This window comes from Aphelocoma coerulescens, chromosome 13 (genome assembly GCF_041296385.1).
Source record: "Aphelocoma coerulescens isolate FSJ_1873_10779 chromosome 13, UR_Acoe_1.0, whole genome shotgun sequence".
Lineage (NCBI taxonomy): Eukaryota > Metazoa > Chordata > Aves > Passeriformes > Corvidae > Aphelocoma > Aphelocoma coerulescens.
In genome coordinates, this window is record NC_091027.1 from 3,542,156 (window position 1) to 3,564,107 (window position 21,952).

The 21,952-nt window shown below is 59.5% G+C and overlaps 5 protein-coding genes across 8 annotated transcripts in view; 3 read left to right on the forward strand and 2 right to left on the reverse strand.

The window, feature by feature from the left end:
* Positions 1-907: 907 nt before the first annotated feature.
* LOC138118109 (lateral signaling target protein 2 homolog) lies at positions 908-4,723 on the forward strand. Of its 2 annotated transcripts, none has more exons than XM_069028902.1 (12): positions 908-976; positions 1,448-1,588; positions 1,664-1,801; positions 1,925-2,127; positions 2,210-2,299; positions 2,409-2,498; positions 2,613-2,714; positions 2,797-3,278; positions 3,351-3,464; positions 3,620-3,718; positions 3,853-3,968; positions 4,049-4,723. In XM_069028902.1, the coding sequence occupies exons 1-12, from the start codon at positions 935-937 to the stop codon at positions 4,178-4,180; spliced, it is 1,749 nt and encodes a 582-aa protein (XP_068885003.1). In that variant the 5' UTR covers positions 908-934; the 3' UTR covers positions 4,181-4,723. The 2 variants fall into 2 exon arrangements, with proteins under 2 accessions (XP_068885003.1, XP_068885004.1); XM_069028903.1 differs by having other exon boundaries at positions 3,856-3,968.
* Positions 4,724-5,176: 453 nt separating this feature from the next.
* On the forward strand, positions 5,177-6,612 carry MXD3 (MAX dimerization protein 3). The gene is made up of 5 exons (XM_069028576.1): positions 5,177-5,367; positions 5,449-5,478; positions 5,578-5,692; positions 5,789-5,954; positions 6,038-6,612. Exons 1-5 carry the CDS (start codon positions 5,186-5,188, stop codon positions 6,145-6,147), a joined length of 603 nt encoding a protein of 200 aa, XP_068884677.1. The 5' UTR covers positions 5,177-5,185; the 3' UTR covers positions 6,148-6,612.
* A 97-nt stretch (positions 6,613-6,709) lies between these two features.
* Positions 6,710-8,562, reverse strand: PRELID1 (PRELI domain containing 1). Its single transcript, XM_069028574.1, has 5 exons — positions 8,378-8,562; positions 7,880-8,105; positions 7,688-7,801; positions 7,379-7,457; positions 6,710-6,984 (listed from the first exon to the last, which is right to left on the reverse strand). Exons 1-5 carry the CDS (start codon positions 8,467-8,469, stop codon positions 6,848-6,850), a joined length of 648 nt encoding a protein of 215 aa, XP_068884675.1. The 5' UTR covers positions 8,470-8,562; the 3' UTR covers positions 6,710-6,847.
* A 48-nt stretch (positions 8,563-8,610) lies between these two features.
* Positions 8,611-11,285, forward strand: RAB24 (RAB24, member RAS oncogene family). Its single transcript, XM_069028575.1, has 8 exons — positions 8,611-8,770; positions 9,144-9,212; positions 9,335-9,413; positions 9,547-9,614; positions 9,713-9,812; positions 10,175-10,225; positions 10,325-10,387; positions 10,867-11,285. The coding sequence occupies exons 1-8, from the start codon at positions 8,654-8,656 to the stop codon at positions 10,929-10,931; spliced, it is 612 nt and encodes a 203-aa protein (XP_068884676.1). The 5' UTR covers positions 8,611-8,653; the 3' UTR covers positions 10,932-11,285.
* A 75-nt stretch (positions 11,286-11,360) lies between these two features.
* Positions 11,361-21,952, reverse strand: part of NSD1 (nuclear receptor binding SET domain protein 1) — a 61,275-nt gene continuing 50,683 nt past the window's right edge. For all 3 annotated transcript variants that reach the window (XM_069028571.1, XM_069028572.1, XM_069028573.1), the window contains exon 23: positions 11,361-20,221. In XM_069028571.1, the coding sequence (XP_068884672.1) occupies positions 17,874-20,221 (2,348 nt within the window). In that variant the 3' untranslated portion in view covers positions 11,361-17,873. The remainder of the gene's footprint in view (positions 20,222-21,952) is intronic.

Below are 21,952 nucleotides of genomic sequence, written 5' to 3' on the forward strand. Positions count from 1 at the left end.
TCTCTAAGAGATTTATGTCCTCCTTATATTATGGTGTCCAGATCTGCTGGGACCAGATCTGTGGGACAAGCAGGGCTCCAGTCTCATTGTTTGCACAGGGATCCTCATCCATGGGAACCAGGACATGGCTGAAAACAGAGCCGGAGTCTGAGGGCTGCACACGGAGCCCCAACACCAGGGACAGTCCCACACCTGCACTCGTCCGGCACAGCCTGGGCACTGTCATGACTCAGGGACTTTCTGAAGCCGCCACCGTGTTTGTTCAACCATCCTCCGCGGATTTTTTACCCATGAATCCACCCCATTAGGCTTTCAGCCACCTGAATTATCAGCACCCACATCCTGCGGCCAGCAGCGCCAGATCTGGAGCAAACACGTCCTTTGGCACAGCCGGGGCGGTTTGCTGTGCCCAACACCCCGCGTGACCCCCGGGACCTCTTCTTGGCCACTTGGTTTCTCTTTCTCCCACCGGGGGGCCACTTTACCCCCTTCCCTCTCCATTATCCTGCTGCGCACCCTATGCCCTGCACAACAAAGGTGCCTGCGGGTGCCTCTCCTGCTGCCCCCCATCACTCCGGGAATGCTGGGGGGGACCGTGGGCAGCGCTGGCGTGTCCCTGTCCCCGGAAGGTTGGTCTGCGGGGAGAGAAGAACCGGGGGGAGCATAGCCGGGGATGCAGCCGGGAATTTGAGACAGCAACAGAGACCGGGAAGGAAAGCCAGCGGTGAAACCCATCCCGCCCCGGCGGGAGACGCACCCTCACCCTTCCCATCACAAAGAACCGGTCCGTCGAGGAGCGGACGGGTCGTCCCGGTGCCGGGACTGGGCGGACACCGCTCCGATCCGCCCCCCGGGCGGTGCCCGGTGCCGACCCGCCCCGTCGGCGAGCGGCGGGCGCGGGGAGCCGGGCGGCGGCAGAGCTGCGGGACGCGCCATGCTGCCCGCTGCCCTCCGCCGATGGCTCCGCCGACCCAAGGTGAGACCGGGGAGAGTCACACCGGGGCCGCCCTCCTGCGCCCGGGATCGGCGGAGCCCCTGGACGGCCCCGTCGGGGCCGTCCAGGGGCTCCGCCGATCCCGGGCGCAGGGGGGGCGGCGGGGGTCCCTCGGGGTGGAGCGGGAGGAGGAAGCGGGGAAACTCCGGAGGACCTTTCCCGGTGTTTACAGCCACGCATGGATCCGTGCCAAAGCTGCCGGGATGCGGCTGAGCTTGTTCGTCCTGCTCTGCCCCCGGGGAAACTGAGGCACGGGTGGGTGGGGAGGGCGGCGCTCCCCGGGAGAAGCCAGGGCTGCCGTGGGAGGTCCCAAGTACGGTTCCGAGTAGGTGTTTGTGGATCCGTGGGGTCCGATCCTTCCGTGACTGTGGGAATGGGAGATTTGGGATCCCGCTGACGCAGCCCATGGAGATGCGGGGTGCTTCCACCATCACCCCGCTGCTCTTCCCGCAGCGCTCCGACCCACGCCTGCTCTCCCAGTTCTTCTTTGCCGACGAGAGGGTGACACGGGTGGTGGCTGAGATCAACGGGCTGGACTCCGAACTGGATCCGCAGCAGTACCTGGTGCTCCTCAACCAGCTCCACCTCAGCCAGGTACGGGGACAGCCCGGACCCCGGTGTGACTCAGTCCCCCCGGGAAGCCGCGGGTGACACCCCTGCCCTCCCCAGGCTCACCTGCTGGCCGTCCTGGAGCGGATCATGGAAGAGTGCATTCCCACACAGCGGCATAGCCGTGACTACCTGGTCAAGTTCCCCGAGGAGCTCTTGGTGGACAACTTGGGGAACCACATGCTGTTTGCTGCCGAGGTGAGCCCGGGGATGCTGTCTGGGTGGTCCAGCTCCCTGGGGCGATGGACACCCCACCGTGAGCTGACCCTAGGGTTCGGCACTACCTTGGGTGCTGGCTCCTGACAGTCCCTATCGCGGCAGTGCCTCCTGGCTGGGACCTTCCTGGAGGTGGAGGAGTCAGATGGGGCACAGCTGAGGCCCCAGGCCAGGAATCTGCTGTGCAGCTTGGAGCTGGTCCGGACGGTGCTGCGGGAGCAGAGCCTGAGCCAACCCAACTCCTACCCAGAGCCTGTCCGGGCTGCACTCATCCAATTCGACTGGCTATTTGCAGAGTTTGAGCTGAGGTAGGGGGCAGGGTTAGGGTTCTGGGGTCATGGTGGGCTGTGCCAGGGCTATAGGGGCCTCACAGTCTCCCCATCTCTCCAGCTACGTGTCCTCACTGGTGGCAGTGAAGTCTCCTGATGAGATCTACAGGCAGCAGGAAATCATTGTGCTCTTTTGTGAGACGGTGGAAAGGTGAGTGAGGGGCACTGTGTGTCAGGTGGTGGCTGCAGGGACTCCAGCCCCAATGAGGGGCAGCATCCTGAGGCTCAGATCCACTGTAAGGGTGTCTGTGTGTCCCCAGAGCCCTGCACCTGGGCTATCTGACCCAGGAGATGATTGATGGCTATGAACCATTGCTGATGTTCACCATCCCTCGCCTGGCCATTATCAGGTGGGTGCAGCCCCTAGAGAAGGATTCCCTGCCCTGTACCAGCCCCTTCTCCCCAGTTGGGGAGTTGGGGTTCCAGGCAACCCCCAACATGAATTGGCCTTCGTCCCCTTGCAGTGGTCTCCTCATCTACCCCGAGGGTCCCCTCAGCCTGGAGCGGAGCCCTGAGGAGATGTCTCGGGTCTTCAGCCCCTTCTACAACCTCCTGAAGAAGATCAGGTGCGCAGTGGGGGGTGATGGGTTGGGCTGTGGGGCAGCAGTAGGGCCGTGACATGGGGCTGACTCTGACCCCTCACCACAGGGACCTGCTGCAGGTGCTGTCAGCACAGGAGCTCTGCCTGCTGGAGAGGAGCCTGTGCACAGCCGAACAGGAGGATCCCTGCAGTCCAGATGCCCCCCCAGCTTGGGGGGCAGTTGTGCCCAGTGTGGACCCCCCTGCTCCCTTCAGTCTTCTGGAGGTCCCTCATGCCACCCCACCACTGCCCGCCTGCACGACGCAACTGGGACCCCCCAGTGCAGCGGATGAGCTGGGAACCGATGGGCAGCAGGGGTGTGCGGCGGGCAGGGAACGGGGCCAAGATGGCAAATCCCTGTCCACTGGGACAGGGATATCTCATACCATCCCTGGCGTAATGGTCACCGCCCCCCTGCGCAGCTCGCAGCCCCTCGGGAGCAGCCCAGGGATGGGGGTCGATGCCACCCCAGGTGCCCGCTGCTCGGAGCTGCGCTCCCGCTACAGCAGCACCAAGGACATGCTGCACACCCTCTTCGTCTGCATCTCAGGTGAGTGACCCCCAAGCCAACCCCCCAGCACCCTGACCCCCAGCACCCTGACCCCCCACCCTCCCGGTGCAGGGGTGGCTGATCAGCTCCAGACCAACTTTGCCAGTGACATGAGAAGCATCTTGAAAACAGTCTTCAAGATTGTGTGCTCACAGGCGGAGCCCTCGGAGGAACAGAGTGACAGCAGTGAGTAATCCCCAGGGACATGTGGGACTGCTCCTCTCTGCCCTGCCCATCGCCCATCCCTGGTGAGACAAGGCCACAGCCCTAGGCTTGGGAAAAACGTGGCCATAGTGCCTGGCTCCAGGTTGGCTGGACCAACACAACCCTTGTCCCTGCAGAAGAGAAGGATGGTGACTCCAGTGTGGCAGATGCTCCTCGCGTAGCCGACTGCCCACTGTGCTCCAGCCCCGCAGAGGCTGCCGGACTCCGGAGGGCAGGTAAGGGGCTGCCCAGGTGCCATGGCTCTGGGACAGGGTGTGAGGCTGGGGCTGGTCCTGCCCCATCCTGCCTTAGGGGCTCTGGCTGTGAGGGGAGCCAGGCTGAGGGGTGTTTACCAATGTGTTTTGCCCAGCAGGCACCCGCCGCCTGCCCGAGTGGGTGCCGGACAGCACATGCTGCCAGTGCTCTGCCTGCCGCTCGCCCTTCACCCTGCTACGCCGCCGGCACCACTGCCGCAGCTGTGGGAAGGTAGGATGGGGTTGGGATAGGGCATGTGGGGTTCCCCAAGGGACCTGCATGTGCTCAGCCCCTCTCTGGCCTCCCGGCAGATCTTCTGTGCCCGCTGCTCACCGAATACCGCAGTGCTGCCCCACTACGGCCAGACCAAACCCGTACGTGTTTGCACCCACTGCTACACCACACACCTCCCACCCACATCCCGCTGCGCCCGGAGCCAGTGAGAGCCCCTCTGCCAGATCTCCATCATAGGAGGCCACACAACTGGGTGCCCAGGGCTGCTCTGGGGCTGCCGGGGAGCACCTCAGCCCTGTGACTCTCCTTGGAGCTTGGTGGGCATGGCGGCAGGACCCCCCACACGGTGCTAGGCTTCTCCCGATGCACAGGGGCAGGACCCCACACACGGCGGCAGCCCATGCGGAGCGATGGTGGGCGCAGGACCGCCTCTCCTGATGCACCGTGGCCTGCTGTGCTTTCGGTGAGCTGCCTGCTGCTGCCGTGCACCTGCCCCCCGCCCCCCCCGGCTGGAAATGTGCTTCGTGGTGGTTTTTTTTCAGGTGAACTTTGGCTGCTGTTGGGTCCGGGGCAGAGTCTCCCCCCGGGGCCTGGCCTGAGAAGGTGCAAACAGCCCTCACATGACAGCGGGTGCCCCGGGGCCGCCCGTGCCGTGCCGTGCCGTGCCGTGCCGTGCCGTGCCCGGGGGCTGGGGCCCGGCGCTCCCCTTCCCTCCCCATCCCCTCCGCCCGATGGATTTTAATAAAAAGATAAACCCGTCTCTCTGGGCCGCGGCGATTGCCGGGGTGGGCGCGGCCGGTCTGGGGCCACCCGTGGACTCGGTAGGGTGGAGAACGCGGGGCTGGGGGCAGCAGGGCGTGCGCGCTCCCGTCCGGCTCGCATGGGCGGAAACGGGCGATCCGCGCCCCGCGCGTCACCGGGCGGCCACGGGAGCGCGCGCACCGTGCCCGGGGGAGGCGCGGCTTTTTTGGAGGGGCGTGGCCAACGCGCGGCAATTGCCGAAACACCGAGGGGGGCGTGGCCCCGCGGGGGGCGGGGCCTGGCGCGCGCGGGGGGCGGGGCCCGCGCCGTCCCCTCCCGCCGATTCAAATTTGAAGCACGCGCTTTCCCGCCTGAATTTGTTTGCCCGCCGAGGTGACGTCAGCGGCGCGGGGCGCCCCGCAGCCAATGAGCGCGCGGCTCGCGGCCCCCTCCCGCCACCCCCCCCTCCCGCCATGGAGCCCGCGGCCACCAGCATCCAGGTGCTGCTCCAGGCGGCCGAGTTCCTGGAGCACCGCGAGCACCGGGAGCACCGCCAGCACCACCAGCACCGCTACCCGCTCGGCCTGGCCGAGGCCGAGCACGGCTACGCCGCGATCTGCCCTGCGCCGTCGCGCCGGGCCGTGGGCAGCGTCAGGTAAGCGGTGGGCGAGCGGATGGGTGGGTGGATGGCGGCGGCCGGTGGCGACGGTGCTGATCACCGGGGTGTCTTCCGCAGGTCGGTGCACAACGCGCTGGAGAAGCACAGGTACGGGGGCGTGGGGGGAGAGCGGCGGGGCAGGGGGTGGTAGAGCCCGTGCTGCTCTGTGGCTGACCCCCGGGTCGCTCCCTCCCTGCCCGGCCGCAGGAGAGCCCAGCTCCGGTGCTGCCTGGAGCGGCTGAAGCAGCAGGTGCCGCTGGGCGCGGGACCGTCCCGTTCCACCACGCTGAGCCTCCTGCACCGTGCCCGGCTTCACATCCAGGTGAGAGGGGGCGGTGGCCCCGGCACGGCTCGGGGGCTCCTGTGTAGAGGAGGCTGCCCAGGGCTGCCCAGCTCATGGCTCACCGGGTCCCCGCAGAGGCTGGAGGAGCAGGAGCTGAGGGCACGAAGGGCCAAGGACCGGTTGCGGGACCGGCAGCGGAACCTGCAGCGGCGGCTGGAATTGCTGCTCTTGCCCACCGACGGGGAACGAGCACGGGCCGACAGCCTGGACTCGTCCCAGCTCTCAGAGCCCTCCGAGGGAGGTAAGAGAGGGGAAAGAAAGAACGAGGGTGGGCAGGGAGGGAAAGCAGCCAAGGGCCTGACCCGGCCTCCCCCCGGTGCCCAGAGGATGCCGAGGTAGAGGTGGATGGCGTGGTGTTCAGCGGGGACCTGCTGCCCAGCTTTGGCACCGGGAGGGACCACAGCTACTCCAGCCCCCACAGCCCTGCATCCTGACGGTGCCCGCTGCCTTCCCTGCACTGCCTGCCTGCCTCCTTCCTGCCAGAGACCCAGCCTCTGCCAGCCTCGTCACAGCTGCCAGGGTAAGGGGCCACAGGTGGGGCAAGAGTCCGGCTTTACCCCCCACAGCTGGGTAGCACTGGCTGTGGCACTGGGTGCATGGGGCTGGCACTGCACTGTGGCACCGGCTGTGCACCGCAAAGCACTGGAAGAGGTGCTGGAAGAAGGCCCGGCTGCCACAGGGACATCCTCCTGCCTCCCCCTGTGCATCCCCAGGCAGTCTGGGGGCTGCCTGGTGTGGGTATGGGGTGGTGCTGCCCACTGCAGACACGACTACAGGAAGGCTCTCCTGCCCCTGGAGAGCCAGGAAGGGGAAACAAGTGCATTAAGCAATCTGCCTTCATGCTCCCGCAGCCACCCCGCTCTCTTGTACAGATCTGACACTTTATAGTAAAGGCACTTGGTAAAACCCTGGCCTGTGTCTTCCCTACAGAGGGCTGGACCCCCAGAGTAGAAAGCAGCACTGGGCTCTGCTCTAGCCAGGCCAGCCTCAGCCAAATCATGGGTGGGAGTAGATTCTTTAATGATAATTACATCTCAGAAAGGGTCAAACAGCAGCTGATTGTCAGACTTGTACAGTTTCTTTAAAAATATAAAATCTAAGGAGTCTCCTATCTGTCCTGGTGCAGCTGGCCCCTCACACATACTGCTTCTTCTTGGTGGCTGCCTTGCTCGCCAGGTCCTTGGCTTTCTCCGTAGCAGCCAGAGCTGTTTCCTTGGCTTTTTCAGTCGCTTCCTTGGCTGTCTCCACCAGTGTTTTGGATGGAGTTTCTCCTATAACATGGAAGCTATTAACCCCACAGGAGTGCCGGCTAGACCGGCCCTGCCACCGAGGCACTTCCCCATGCAGGGAGGAAGATGAGCCCGGCGTCCCTGACCCCAGCACGTCAGGGCACGTTGCAAAGGGGAACCACAAGCACGTGACTGTTGCCATGTTCCATCCCCTCCTGCCTGCACTCCACCCTTGCCCAGCCCTGCAATCACTGCTGGCCTGCTCCCCTCAGGAAGAGCAGGCTGTGCCAAGGCACAGGGCAAAGGCAAAGGGTGAGGATTTCACAGTCAGATTAGTTCAAGCCACAGCCTGCCCGTGGGCTGGAGTTCCAGCCAGTGTGACCTCTAATTCCAAGAGACCCGTCCCGGTCAGCCCCAGCCTGCCCTTGGTGCCCACCTTGCATTCTTGCTAGCACGTATTCAAATCCCTTGGTGCTCTTGGTCACGTTGCTTTTGAACCTGGCCAGACCAAACTCCTGCAAGGGAAAAGTCAGTGAAGGTGCGAGCTCTGTCACACACAGCCCGTGGGGCTTTGTCCCAGCTTGAAAAGTCACAGTGACTTTCACAGTGATGGTTCTGGGTACCTCAAGAGCTTATTAGGATCCGGGGGGGTCGGGGGGGGAACAAAAGGAAAGGGTGTAAAAACCAGCACAAGGAAAGGGTAGAGCAGGAGGAACAGCAGCTTTACTGCCCGAGCAGTGCTCACCTGGATGGCCCGCGAGACGCCAAACAGGCTGGAAGATACCCAGGCTTCCCGCTTGACCTCGGTCCAGTTGCTGTTCTCGGGGTTCACCCGGTACTCGCAGCGCTCCTCCACCACCTGCACGAGGCACAGCCCGGCCGTGAGCACTGCTGGGTCCCCTGCACCCCCACACACCCGCCCAGCAGCAGCACCTACCATGAGGCGAGCGTGGTTGATGTTCCAGGTGAACGTGGTCATGGTTCGGTTCTTGGGGTCCACGATAGAGTCCTCCAGGATGTAGACGGAGTGGGCGACATTGGCTGGGAAGAAGCGCTCTGCCCAGCGCGGCATCCGGTTGGTCTTGGTCAGGAGCCGCCGAGAGAGCAGCTTGTGGTCCGGCGTCACCTCCCGGTGCACGATGTCCTCAGTCAGGACATGTTTGCTAAAATGGGCAAGAAAACATCAAGCCCGGCTCCTCGCCAGCTCTGCCCCGGGGCTGGGAATCATCAGGGACTGAGGGATTAAGGGAGGGGGGGGAAACCAGCTGCCCGCTGGGCACTGGTGGTGCGGGACACCCATCCCCGGAGGCTGGAGCCCGCGGGACCCCCGGGGGAAGGGCTGGGCTGAGGACGGGAGGGGGGGGGGGTGGCACCAATCCCAGGTGGGACCGGGGCGGCGGAAGGGGGCGGGGGGTCGGGGAGGGCCCCGGCGCACCTGTAGGGGTTGGGGTAGCGCTGCCAGAAGGCGGCGAACACCTGGTCCCAGGGCCCCTTGAGGACGCCCAGGCTGGCGCAGTATTTCCCCATGGGGCCGCCGCTCAGGCCCGCGCCTGCTGGGCGGCCGCCATGCGGCCCGCGCGCCCCGCCCCGCCGCGCGCTTCCGTCCCGCACTGCGCACTTCCGGCACGCCCCGCCCGCTTCCGGGCCCGCCCCGCTCGGTTCCGGCCCCGCCCCGCCCGGTGCGGCCCCGCCCCGCGGCGGCGGCGCGAGGATGAGCGGGAGGCGGGTGGACGCCAAGGTGGTGCTGCTGGGGCAGGAGGGGGTGGGCAAGAGCAGCCTCGTGGAGCGCTGCGCCCACGGCCGCTTCCGCGCTGGGCCCTACCAGAACGTGAGTGACACACCGGCACCGCGCGGCCCCGCGCTGCTGCGGCGCGTCCCCGCGTGTCTCCCCAGCCTCCACGGGATGAGCCCCTCGCGTGTCACCCCCGCATCCTGCTCGCGGTCGCCCCGTTTCCCCACCGTGTCCCCGGGATGCTGCCACCCACGTCTCTGGGACGGCATCCCCTCGTGTCCCCCGCCGTGTCCGGGCTGGGATCCACCACATCCCTCCCGCGGGTCGGTCCCCTCGTATCCTCAACCTCTCTCTCCACGTCCCGGGCTGAATTCTCCTGTGTCCCTGCACCGGTTTCCACCGTGTTCCCAGGCCAGATGCCCCCGCATCCCCGGGCCGGTTCCCACCACTCCTCTCGCTTCACTTCCAGACGATTGGAGCCGCTTTTGTGGCCAAGGTGATGTCCGTGGGGGACCAGACAGTGACCCTGGGCATCTGGGTAAGTGCAAGGGCAAGGGCTGTGCCAGCGCCCCGCTGACTTCCCTGGCTACCCCCTGGCTCAGGGATCCCTGAGACCCTCCGACCCCTGTCAGCTGCTGAGCACTTCCCTGTCGCCCCCAGGACACGGCGGGCTCGGAGCGCTATGAGGCCATGAGCCGCATCTACTACCGGGGAGCCCGGGCTGCCGTCGTCTGCTACGGTAAGGGCACGGAGAACGGGAAGGGGAAGGGGAAGGAGCCGGCGGCTGTGGAGGTCCGGGGCCGGGGTGGTGGTGACACTGGTGGGTCGGGCACTGAGGAGCGGTGTCAGCAGAGCCTGATTCCTCTCCCCAGACCTCACTGACAGTGGCAGTTTCCAGCGAGCCAAGTTCTGGGTGAACGAGCTGCAGAACTGTGAGGAGGTATGGGGGGCCAGGGGGCTGCAAAGCCTCGCTGCGGGGCAAGGGGTGCTGGTGGTGGGGACGTGGGCACACCCTTCCCACCCCTTTTCCTGCTGCAGGGCTGCCGGATCTACCTGTGCGGCACCAAGAGCGACCTGCTGGAGGAGGACAGGAGGAAGCGGGGCGTTGACTTCCACGATGTGCAGGACTATGCTGACGGTATGGCCCGTGCTGGCCCTTCCTGGGCTCATGCAGCATTGAGTGGGTGGGGAGCGAGGGAGGATTGAGCTGCTGCATCCACACGAGGAGCTGTGCCCTTGCCGTGGGCCCACAGCAGATCCAATGGCACCAGGGCTCCCTGTGTGGTGAGGCACCGGCTCTGCCAGGGACCTTCCTGGGCACAGCATGTCCTGACATGGGCAGGCATGTGGTCAGCTGGACCAAGGGGCTGGGAGCCCTGCGCTGGGTCCCTGCCAGCCTGCTGTCAGCAGCTGTCCCCAAGGAGTGACTCTGAGGGCAGACAAGCCCGTGGAGCTGTGTCTTGCACCTACAGCAAGTGCCACCCTGGGCCCTCATTTCAGAGATCAAAGCAGACCTCTTCGAGACCTCCAGTAAAACAGGCCAGAGCGTGGGTGAGTAGCTCCTCACTGGGGCCGTGTCTTGTTGAGCAGGGCTGGGGGTTCTGCCTGGCAGGGGGGCACCCACACCTGCTGTGCCTCCTCTCCCCCCAGATGAGCTGTTCCAAAAGGTGGCCGAGGACTACATCAACTTCTCCGCCTTCCAGGTGATGACAGGTGAGTAGCCACGACCTGTCCCTCTCCACACACTCTCTCCTGTGCTTCTAGGGAGGGTGCAGAGCATGAGCTCTGGGGGTCTGGCAGGCCTTCCCCTGGGGCTGCTGTGGCTCCGTGCCAGGGATTGTCTCATGGAGTTTGAGGTCCCGTCACAGCATCCTGCTCGTTCCTGCTCAGGCCAGGCTCAGCACATCCACCCAGCTGGGTCATGGTGGACTTTGGCAGCTGGGCGCCAGGAGCCTCGCTGGGCTGCAGGACTGGCTCAGCTCTGCACCAGCCCTGCCCAGGCATGCTCAGCCTGGCTGTGCCTCCCGCCCTGGGATGTGCCATGGCTGTGAGCTGTGCTATGACCCTGAACCTTGCCACTTCTCCACGGGGCACCGAACCCTCCCCAGGGGACCTGCTGGGCCCCACACCTGGGACCAGCAGCTTTGGTGGCACGGACGTGCCAGCAGCCTGCCGCTCCTGCTCTCTTCCAGAGGACAAAGGTGTCAACCTGGGCCAGAGGAACAGTCCCTACTTCTACAGCTGCTGCCACCACTGAGCCCCTGTGCCAAAAGGGAATTGCTGCTGCCGGACGGGCAGCTGGCGTGTGCCAGACTCCTCCGGTTTTTTACCTGCTGTGTTTTAGCTGTTGGGGCCTGTCTGCAGCACAGCCTACGGACTGCTCTTGTCCTGGCACACGGAGCGGCACAGGGCTGCCGTGCAGTGCTGGGAATCCATGGACTGTCACCCTGGGGACCCCCTCCCGCCACCTGTGGCGTGTGTGGGAGCTGCGGTGGCCCAGCGGTGGCCGGTAACTTATTCTCTCGGAGATGCTCGAGTCTTTGCAGATTTATTTAAGCGTCTTCTCTCGAGGTGTACAATGTAAATAAAACGCATTGTGGTCTGAGCCGTCCCCCTGCGCACCAGGCTGCTGGGGCTCTCCCTTCTCTGCCTCCCCCCACTCAGCAAGACAAACCACAAGAGGACATCGAGAGTAAAGTTAAACTTTACTTTACAGTAATTTTTCTTCTATATACAAAGAATTACAGTACATGTTCTGGGAGCACCTGGGCAGGGCAACCCTCTTTTCATTATAAGTTTCACATACACAGCCAACAGTCTAAGGGGAGCAAAATGAAAGTAATCAATGGTCCAAGACTCTCCCCTCTCCCTCTTCTAAAAATAATATACATGCTGGAAATATGTAGTTTTCTCTCACCTGCTCCGGCATTCCTGCTTACAACTGACAGACGAGTCCTGGCCAGGGCTGAGCACCCCCGTGTCCCCCCCGCAGTGCTCCGGCTGGCCCCTGCCTTGGCTGGGATCCTCGACTCCTGATGTGTTTCCCTCTGGCTGAGCCTGCAGAACAGGACCCTGTGGGGGACCTCCATTCGCCACCAGCCTGTGGGCAGCAGACCTCAGAGGGGAAGGAAGGCAGCGTGGGGCTGCCCACACCAAGGCTCCCCCCACGAGCAAACCTCCTGCTCATGGCTCCAGCACAACTTAGGCTGCTGCCACGAGTGGCCCCCCATGTCCCTGGGCAGTGAGGAAGGGGCAGTGGGCAGCCACCCTCCCCAGGGCCCTTGGCTAGCTGGCAGCCAGGACCCCAGCTGAGAGCACACAGCGCTGGAGGGTGGCAGGGGACATTAAAATGAGGCACGGCGTCCAACACGTTGTCTCGGGGGGCGAGCAGGCTGGTGGGGCAGTGAGCTCGGCACCACGGATATGCAGGGCTGGGAGCACCACTGCTGAAAGGCTCCCATGGCCCCTCGCAGGGAGAGCCACTCCCTGCCCGCTCCCGCTGCTGCCAACACATCTCACCTCCCACCCACGCCGGCCAGGGCCACCCTCAGCTCCAGCCATGCTCCACCTTGAGCCTCCCAGTGCTTGCTGCTTTTCCTTTTTAACAAGTTCCCAGTGTCTAAAAAAATACACAAAACCCAGTTCCTTGAAGTCAACAACTCGGAAACATCAGAAAAAGAAACAAAAACTGAAACCAGCTCAGTACCAAACGGACACGAAGAACATGCAGTAGTGGATGCCTGCTTGCTTCACGTGGCTCCACGGGCTCCCCGATGGGGCTCAGTGGCACACTGGTTTGAGCCTCAAAACCATCATAAACTGAAGGAACAGAGTCACTCCTTGTTCTGTTTCAGTCGCACGTGCTGAAGCCCGGCCCCAGCTCCAGGGGGATGGGATCAGCTGGCCAAGAAGCCCCAGCCCTCGGGCCAGGAGCCGTGAGTCCAGCCCTACTGTGCTAAGCTGCCGACGGTTTACAATAGCACCACAATAGCCCAAGGGCTTTGCCAAGGGCAAACTTGATTAAAACTTTACCTTGAAATAGGCCATAGCAACACCCATTTCTCAGATTTCTCTAGGAGGTAGATTCAGTGCTGTAGGGACTGACTGTCACTGCTGCTCCTCCAGCCCGAGCTCACACAACCTGTCCTGTCCCCCTGGCACCAAACTTTGCTTACATCACTTTTGTAGGACCTGGAGCAGGAATCTTGCACTCTCCCATCTCCTGCTAAGCAAAGGCACTGCCCCCCCACAGGTGAGACTCCTGCTGAAGCCAGGCATGTGGCAGAGCAGTCCCCAAGCTCCAGTATCCCATGTCCCAGGCCCTGGGAGCCCCAAGCACCCATCAGCCCAGCCGTGCTGCTGCCAAGAGGAGCAGCCTCGGCTGCAAATGCTGCCACCAGCGTTATCACTATCACAGGAGGGTGGGTAATTAGCGCGGGCAAAGCCTGGGAGATCGAACACAGCATCCCCCCCATACTTTCAGAATAGCTGCACGATTTGCCACTTTGCTTTAACACTCACTGGCTAGCAAAGGCGGAAAGCCTCATCAGTAATTTAGGGCAAAGCACATTACAAGCAGGTTACAATTATGGTTATTCCAAACATCAAGCAAAATCAGAAGTTAAGGCTGAAATTAAAAATAAACAGAAGGTGTTGAAGGTCTGAGGTTTCTCAAACTCCCCCTGCCCTGTCACAACACTGGCTGTGGTGTCCAGATAGGAGCTGGGCACATCCACAGCGTGCTCAGGGCTAAAACACTGCCGAGAGCATCAAGGTTAGGGCCGCTTTCTCTTTCTTATTTTTTTTTTCTGTGAAACTAAGCTGAAGCTTTTCTAGCAAATGCACTGTCTCACCTTAGTTCTTTAATGTCCTTTACATTCAACCATCTCTCTTATCTCCCAAATTTCAACACCAGCCACACCTTCAGAGCCTCTGCCTGCAGGGGTTTAACCCTGAATTAACACGTGCTCCCACAGTACCACCCAGATGCTTTGTGCATTGAAGTGACTCTGGTTCTTGTGGGGTTTTTTTGTTAAATAGGGAAAGTTTAACTGGAGAACAGCAATAAAGCAAGCTACCATGAGCTAATTTGCATCTGGAGACCGTGCAGGAGGTGAGGTGATTATTCCTTAAAGTGATAACTCTCCTGCTAGATTCACCAGAGCCCTGGCTGACAGTGGGCACCGAGGAAGATGGGACAAGCCTCGCAGGACAGGGGCCTGTGCCTGCTCCCCTCCTTCCCACACATCCCACAGGTCCTGTGGTGGCTCCTCCTCTGCAACCCTCCTCCTTATGGGGCACAAGGCCCTGACCATGCTGTTATCCCTCATCGAGCTCCTCCATCACCAAAGGTCACCTGAGACTCTCCTGCCCACAGTGGAAATCCAACACTGAAGTGGGTCCTGCTGTGGGGTGGAGGCCACAGCTGCTGACCACCCCAGCCCACTGCTCTGAGCAGTTATCCTGGCAGCAGGGATGTTGACCAGTAAAGCGTTTGAATGGGAGCAGAGCCTTCATCCCCTTCAGAAATGGGAAGAGGGAGCCATTCCTACCAGGAATGAGTCTGGAAAATTCCTGTGAGCCATCGTGGGACACCAGGGAAGGGACAGAGATAATTACACCCTTGATTTTGCTTCTACAGCGCTCCACACCAGTGAATCAACACAGGAGTCACCTCTCACCCACCACCTTGGGTGCAATTAGGGCAGACCCAGGATTAAGTGACCAGGTGACTGGATCCTTCCAACACAGCAAAAGAGCACCACAGCCTTGGCATGGAGCTGCAGCAAAGGTCTGAGCCCAGCACGAGGCTGCAGCAGTGCCTCTCCCAGAGTCTGCCAGGGGTACGGGTTACTTTGCCTCTACCCTCTACTTTTAAAATCCCCCGTGATTCAAACTGGCTGAACTCTGAAGGCAGCAATGAACAACAGCAAACAAACCCAACTGCTTCAACAGAGACACGTCCCTCTCCTCCTCCAAGGCAGTGCTGCCAGCTGCCACCACAGTGAGTCACCCTGAGTACAGAAGATGCCCACACTTCCTTCACAAGGGTTTTGCTGTCTGAAGCTGTTCCCCAGCTCATGCTCCCTGATGAGGGCAGCCTGGACAAGGCAGGGCTGCTGGGATCTCTCTCTACGCCTGGTCAGGTGTTGTCTGTGACCCAGCACAGCCCAGACACTCCCAAAAGCACCACTACTCCCTCTGAAAAGCCCCCCTGATCTGACAGAGCATCGTGGGCAAAGAGGGAAGAGCAGCTTCCTGGCTTCCTCCTTCAATGATGTTCCTCAACACCAGTTTTGCCAAGCAGCCTCCTAGCTACGCTGAATTCAACTTCCTGACAGTAGCTGCAAGGTAGCAAGCCAGAAACCTGGATCCTTGTGGAAAAGGGAGACAAGAAGAGAGACAAGGAACAGCAGCTGCAACGAAGAAGGCTGTGGGAAATGCCATGCAACGGTTTAATCCACGTTCACTGTTCCAAACAAGCTTTTGGGTAAGCACCTGCTGCATGAAAGGCGGCTGCTGCCATGAGCCTCACCCTGCTACGAGAGCCTGCAATTTATAGAAGTGATTTTTTTCAAACCTGCTCTTGTGAGAATTCACTGAGAACTTCTCCATTTTACAGATTTAAAAAAGCCTGCACCAAAAATATTCACAGTTTATTTTTTCATGAAACAAGTAACTAGTTAACACGTGACAATGCGAAGCGGAGGTGGACAGAGCAGTGCAGAGACCTCTCTGGTTACAGTGGGAGCTGGCTGGGTGCTGGCACTGAGGAAACCCTACTTACACAATCTACATGACTAAGTCCAGCTCATGGGAAGCCTTATAAATGTAAATTCAAGATTTATTTTCCTTCTCACACATGATAAATACTTAATATACTGAACGTCATAATCTTTTTTTTTTTTTTTTTTTTTTTTTTAATTTTTGTTTAAAAACGTTAATGAATGCCCTTAAGGTAATCTTCTCTCTCAATGGATCTGAGTTGTCCTGATTCCCTTTGTGGAGGAGTCACGCAGAAAAGCAAGCTGCTTGCATTTCCCTAGTTTCAGCAGCAAGCAGGAACTGACCTGCCAGTCTTCCCGGAAAAAAAAAAAAAAAACCAACATTAAACAAGTAAGTTTCCATAAGCCATAAAGCTTTTCCCAGTTGTGAGCTATTCTACAAAGGATCTGAAATGATTTGGACTAGAGAAGAGACGCACCATAGCACTGGTAATGTCCCCTTGTGCCCAGCACACCTGGCCTTTACAGCAGGATGTTGTCTTGGGGTGCACACATCAGGAAAGGAGAACGGATCAGGATCTGTCTTGGTACAGCTGTCTGCCTCCCTTCATAGAAAACTGCAAAGCTCGTGACTGTCTGCTCTGGGAGCAGCAGGCACTTGCAAGCCAGGTGGGAACACGGACCTGCTCCCCTGTCAGAGGAAGGGGGTCAGCACGGGGCTGAACTCTCCCTTCCTGGGGAGGGAGGGGCCTGCGGATCTGCCTGGAAGAAGAAGAAGAAGGAGAAGGATACACACACTGGAGCTGCGCAAGGGTCTGGCGGTGGCATGGAGATCCGAGGCTGCGGCCCCAGATCGGTGGAGCTCAGGCAAACCACAGAGGTAATGTGTTGTGAGAGTGGGAAAAAGCTGGTCAGCAGCGTTTCCTCGGCAGAACACCAACCCTATCCAGGCCAGGCAGTGGCACCTGAGGAGGGTCTGTCCTCCTCCTGCCTGCGAGGGTGCCGGTGGTCACAAGATGCTGCAGGTCCCTGGGACTCTACTGCCTGCCCCACGAGCACCACAGCCAAGCCAACTTCTGCCTCAACACTTGAGTGAACGGCTTTCAGCAGGCTTAGTCTGGACACCAGCCTGATGACCACCAGGTACTAAACATTGCCTTCACTGTAAAAGGGAGAAGAGGAAAAAAGAAAGCCAGCCAGCTGCTGGAGCCCACCGTGTTCCAGTGTGAGAACTACAATTCAGTTGGATGGACGCACACGCGCACACACACATGCACACCAACACAGTCCAGTTAATTCAAGTCTCCTTTGGTTGCAGAAGAGTTAAGCCAGAAGCTACGCAAGGGGAAGGTGTTGAGATGGGTCCTGATCCAGCTATGGCACCCTTGCCTCTGTGCTGTGCAGCGAGTGGGACGGGCTCTGCTTGCTGCTGGCAACACCAGGTGTGATGGGAACACGTTCTGAACACCTCTGAGGCAAAGGGAGAAAGGACTGCTCAGTCCGCTGGCTCACGCTGACAACAGAGGTCTAGAAGAGACTGGATGGAAATTTGAAAGGGAGCACTGTCCCCCTGGCAGGGCAGTGCTCAGCACCTCCAGGAACCCACTCTGCTCTGCTCCACTATTGCTGCTTTATGGATCACTACGTTGTCAAGTGCAGGGAAACATTCCACGTGTCCTGTGCTAAAGGACTAAGACACAAGAATGAAAAAACTGCCAGACAACTTCTAAGATCTCTTTTCCCTGACTTCCTCCACATTTCCCGCTTCCTGGGCCTGGCCAGTTGCAGCTCTGTAAAAAAGGAGCCTGAATGGATACTGCCTATTGCTGGAGAAAACTGCACTGAGCGAGTGCAGGAGCTCCTCTCCCATCTCAGTGGAGACAATCCCTGTCCTTCAGCAAACCACACGCACAGCATGTCCCAGTGAACACATGGACAAACCTCACAAAGCAACGCCCTGCAGGGACAGAGACCTGGGCAGGTGACATAAAATCCCTTCCCTGCTTCTAGAGTGTGGCAAGGACACACACACACATGACTGCTCACCACGTGATCCCTGAAACATCTCCAGTGCCAGGGCAGCCTGACTGATCCACTTTCTTTAAATGCAGTAACAAGAGCAAGGCTGCTGGCTGTACCTGCGAACCCACCTATGAATCAAACCTGGAGCTTGAACACGCTGGATCAGTGATGTGACCATTTCAATGGAATTGGAGATTTTTACCCAGAGTGGACTCTTTATTTCAGCTTTACCATTTGTAAAAGGAAGAGGAAAAGGTCACGGATGCTCTCTCCCTTTGGCTGGGCCAGACTCAGATTTAAGAGAATGTCCTTGCTCATGGTCACAAGAGAATATGGATGGGATGTGCATGGGTTAGGGGCTGGGCTCAGGGAAGTGAATAAAAAAAACAAAACAAAGATTCCCCCTCCCTAAACATTAAACGACTGAAACCTGCCTCCCATATTCACCAACCTCACTTTGGCTCTGAGTCAGCCAACTCACGACAGACAGAATCCTGGTTACGGGCTAGCGCTGTGTTTTGTTCAGGCAAAGGGTCCTGCCCCCGAGGAGTCTGTGCTTTTCCACTCAGCCAAGAAATCTGATCAATTGTCTGAATGTTCGTGACAAGCCACTGCATCTGCTCCGGGGGCACCGGCGCTTCCCTGGCTGGCCGAGGGGTCTGCTCGAATGCACGCAATCTCTCTGATGTCCATGGGGTCTGCTCCGTGGGGGCTGAGGCCACTTCCCAGCTGGGCTGAAGGGTTGGCTCTGGTAGTTTCTCTGCTGTCCGGGAAGGCTGCTCTGCAGGCGTCAGGGCTTTCACGGTGGCCCAGTGGCTTTGCTCGTGCGTCTGTAGTTTCTCCGTAGGCCAAGGTACTTGTCCAACGTGCGTCACCACCTTCCCAGCAGACCAAGAGATTTGTTCCCCAGCTAACATGGTCCGCTCTTTCTGCTGGGGACTCAGCTCCACGGCTGGGGCTCCTCTCTCCTTTGGCTGAGCATTCTGGTCCACGGGACGCAGAGCCTTCTCCGACAGCAACAGCCTTGGAGCTGATGCAGCCAGAGGCTTGTCCAAGGCTTGAGGCCGAGGAGCCACAGCAGCAGCCAGCTTATCTGATGCCTGAGGCCATGGGGCTGTAAGAGCAAGAGGCCTCTCCAAGAGCTGAGGCCGAGACACCCCAGAGCTGAGAGCCTTTTCCAAAGGCAGAACCCGCAGGGCGCCGGAGTCAGCAGCCTTCTCCGGAGGCAGGGATCGCAGCACCCCAGGGGAGAGAGACTTCTGTGTGAGCGGGATCCGCAGGGCCCCCGAGCCGAGAGCCTTCTCCATGGGCAGGATGTGCGGTGATTGAGAGCCAGGGGCCTTCTCCGGAGACAGGGGCCACGGCGACCCTAAGCTGGGAGACCTCTCTGTGGGCAGGATCCGTGGCATACCCAAACCAGCAGCCTTCTCTGGAGGCAGGGGACGGGGTGACCCAGAGCTGGGAGACTTCTCTGTGTCTGGGACTCGCACTGCCCCAGAGAAAGAAGTCTTTTCTAGAGGCAGGGATCGTGGTACTGCTGATCCAGGAGCCTTCTCTGAGGGCAGGATCCGTGAGACTGGGGAGTCAGGGACTTTTTCAACGGGAATAGACCACAGCACCTCAGGACTGGAAGCCATCTCCAACGCTGGGACCTGCGGCACCACAGAGCTGGAAGCCTCTTCTACGGCCTGTGGCTGCGGACTCTGGGCAGAGGAGTCGTCCAGTGACTGGATCTGATCGGTGTCAGGAAGCTCATCCTCTGGCTGGGACTGCAGCGTCCCCACCGTGGCAAGGAGTCTGTCGGACAGTGGAGGATGGAGGCATTTCGCAGGGAACTCGTCCAGCAGCTCGGGCTGCTGGGTCCTGCTGTCAATGAGGGACTTATCTGATAACTCCAAAACCTCGGGGGCATCAGGAGTCTCATCTGACAGCTGGAGCTGCAGGTCACCAGCAGTAACAAGCGACTCATCCAACGGGGACCGCGGCGTTCCCGGAGGAGATTTGCTCGGCAGCTGAGGCTGCGAGGCATCACTGGAGGACTCGTCCAGCGGCCAGAGCACCGCGTTGCTGGGAGGCTTGTCGGGCTGCTGAGGCCGCAGCGCTACAATGATGGGCTGCTTCTCTGACTGCAGCCTCAGGGACAGGGCAGCCTGGGGCTTGTCTGACGGCTGCAGGCGGAGTGACAGGGTGGTGGGAGGTTTGTCCGAAGGCTGAAGCCGGAGCGAGAGGGTGGTGGAGGGTTTATTGGATGGCTTCAGCCTCAGTGACAAGGTGGCAGGGGGTTTATTTGACGGTGGCAGTCTCAGAGCCAGGGTAGCAGGTGGTTTGTCTGGTGAAGGCAGTCTGAGGGCCAGGGTGGTGGGGGGCTTGTTTGACGGCTGCAACCTTAGGGCAAGGGTGGTGGGGGGCTTGTCTGAAGAAGGCAGCCTCAGCGCTAGGGTAGCAGGGGGCTTTTCTGGTGACTGCAGTCTGAGGGCCACAGACTGAGGTAGGCTGTCCAGGGGCTGAACACTCAGGTCTGTGTCTGCCTCTGCGTCTGCAGGCAGCTGCTCTGGTGGCTGGGTGTCCTCGCCGTTAGTCAGGCCTTCTATGGGAGGCGCATACTCACGAATTTCTCCTGGCTCTAGAGGGTGAGGCCCACAAGGATCGTGCTCTGTACAGCATAATCGTCCATCCAGCTTGGAGATGAAGAGCATTCCTTCCCGGTGCTGCTTGCAGAAGGATCTGGGGCACATCTCGCAGAATGAAGCTGCTTCCTTACCACACATGTCACACTGATGCCACGGGCACTCCCACTTTCCTGCAGTACAGACACGGGAGAAAAGACACACCCTTAGGAGCAGTACAAGGGCAAGAGATAAAGGCCTGCTGCAAAGGGAGTTCAGGGGAAAGTAGGAACACTCCTGTAATACCCACATACAATTCTGCATGTCCTCTTCAGTGCTTTAGCTTGACAGGCAGTTAACACAAACCTGCATTCTCAGAGGCAGCAAGGGCAATGACAATCGTGACAAACACAAGCCACATCAGCTCAGATCAAAACCCCACCTGGCTCCTGCACAACACTAACAGAAGTGTCTAGAGAGGAGCAGACACTCCCAGCTTGCACATCTCCATGGCTCTGATTTTCATAGAAAACAGCAGTGGTTATCTGTGCACAACACCCAAAGGACTTTTTAAGCAAACGTCTCAGATTCATCTTTTAATTCTGGGTCAAGAACTTCCCTTCCTGTTTATCAGAAAGAAGAAGTGAGAGAGCAGTGATCACAAGGGGTAAGTTTCTATTGTTTCTGAACCCGAAGGCACATCCTTAACCCCTGGCCATGTATGCCCATAATAAAACAAAGCTGCTCCCCCAGCAGCTCCATCTTCACAGTGAACCTATTGACCATCAGTACCAACATCACCAGGAGGAAAAACACAACATTACACTTCAGAGATTGCTGCTTTTCTCCCTTGTAGATGACCTCACTGGCTCAGCCTCCTGCTCCCTCAGCCAAGGCTGTTGCTGGCTCTACCAAACGCTTCCCACCAGTTCATGGACACAACCAGGCACCAACTGAGCTCCTGACCTCTCACCACAGTATGAGCAAGGATGTCTTTCCAAATAACACCTCCTGCCTGTGTGCTCTCCCAGCACCCCACATCCCCCATCTCCCCTGCTCCCTGCCTTGCTGTGGGGAGCAGCTCCTCACAGAGCAGCCCTGGCACAGAGCCAGAGGGCAGCCACAGACACCAGCCAGGCCAGAGAACTTCCCAGACTGCCTGAACCAAACCCACAGAGCTGTGGCTGTGGCAACCAGCTCTTTTCCAGGGAGGCTGGTTCCTGTAGCACAGCACTGAGCAGCTGTGGGCATTGCTCCCTGCACTTGTGCAACAGCAGCTCTCCACTCCCCTGTCTCACACTGCTTTTCCCCTGGGGTTGAAGGCAACACATAGCAAGTTTTTCCCCTCCTTTAAAGCCAGTCCAATGCTTCTGTTCCAGTCTCAAAATATGCACACTGCTCTTCTGTCTCTTTTCCAAATTTTCAGCATTTTTTTCCAAGTAAGGATATTTAACACCTCCCATGGTCTCCCCTGTTCCTGGCTCATGGTGCTGCAGCACAGGCTGTCACTGCTCCCCCTGCACCAGCAGCATCCCAGAGAGCTACACTCAACACTAAACTGGGCCACTGGAAAGACTCTGGGACCATCCTTATAGAGGTAATTTGTACAGATGGAAAATAAAACAAGTCAAAACCTGCTAGTTTGTTGCAGGAAAGATAAATCCTATCAAACACTCTAATGGTCTTTGACAGGATAAAAGGTCTAATGAATAAGCACCCTCTCCAGGGACAGCCCGGAGCTCTTGGAAGTAAGATCAAACAATTAGCAACATGCAAACAAGCAGGAAATTCCAATTACTTGACAGCAAAGCCCATGGCAGAGGAAACATTTGAAGTAGAAAGCGCTGAACCTTTCATCTCCTGAGTGATACTCTGAGGAGCAGAGTATGAAAATCCCTGCCTATGTGTAAAAAGAGTAAAATTGC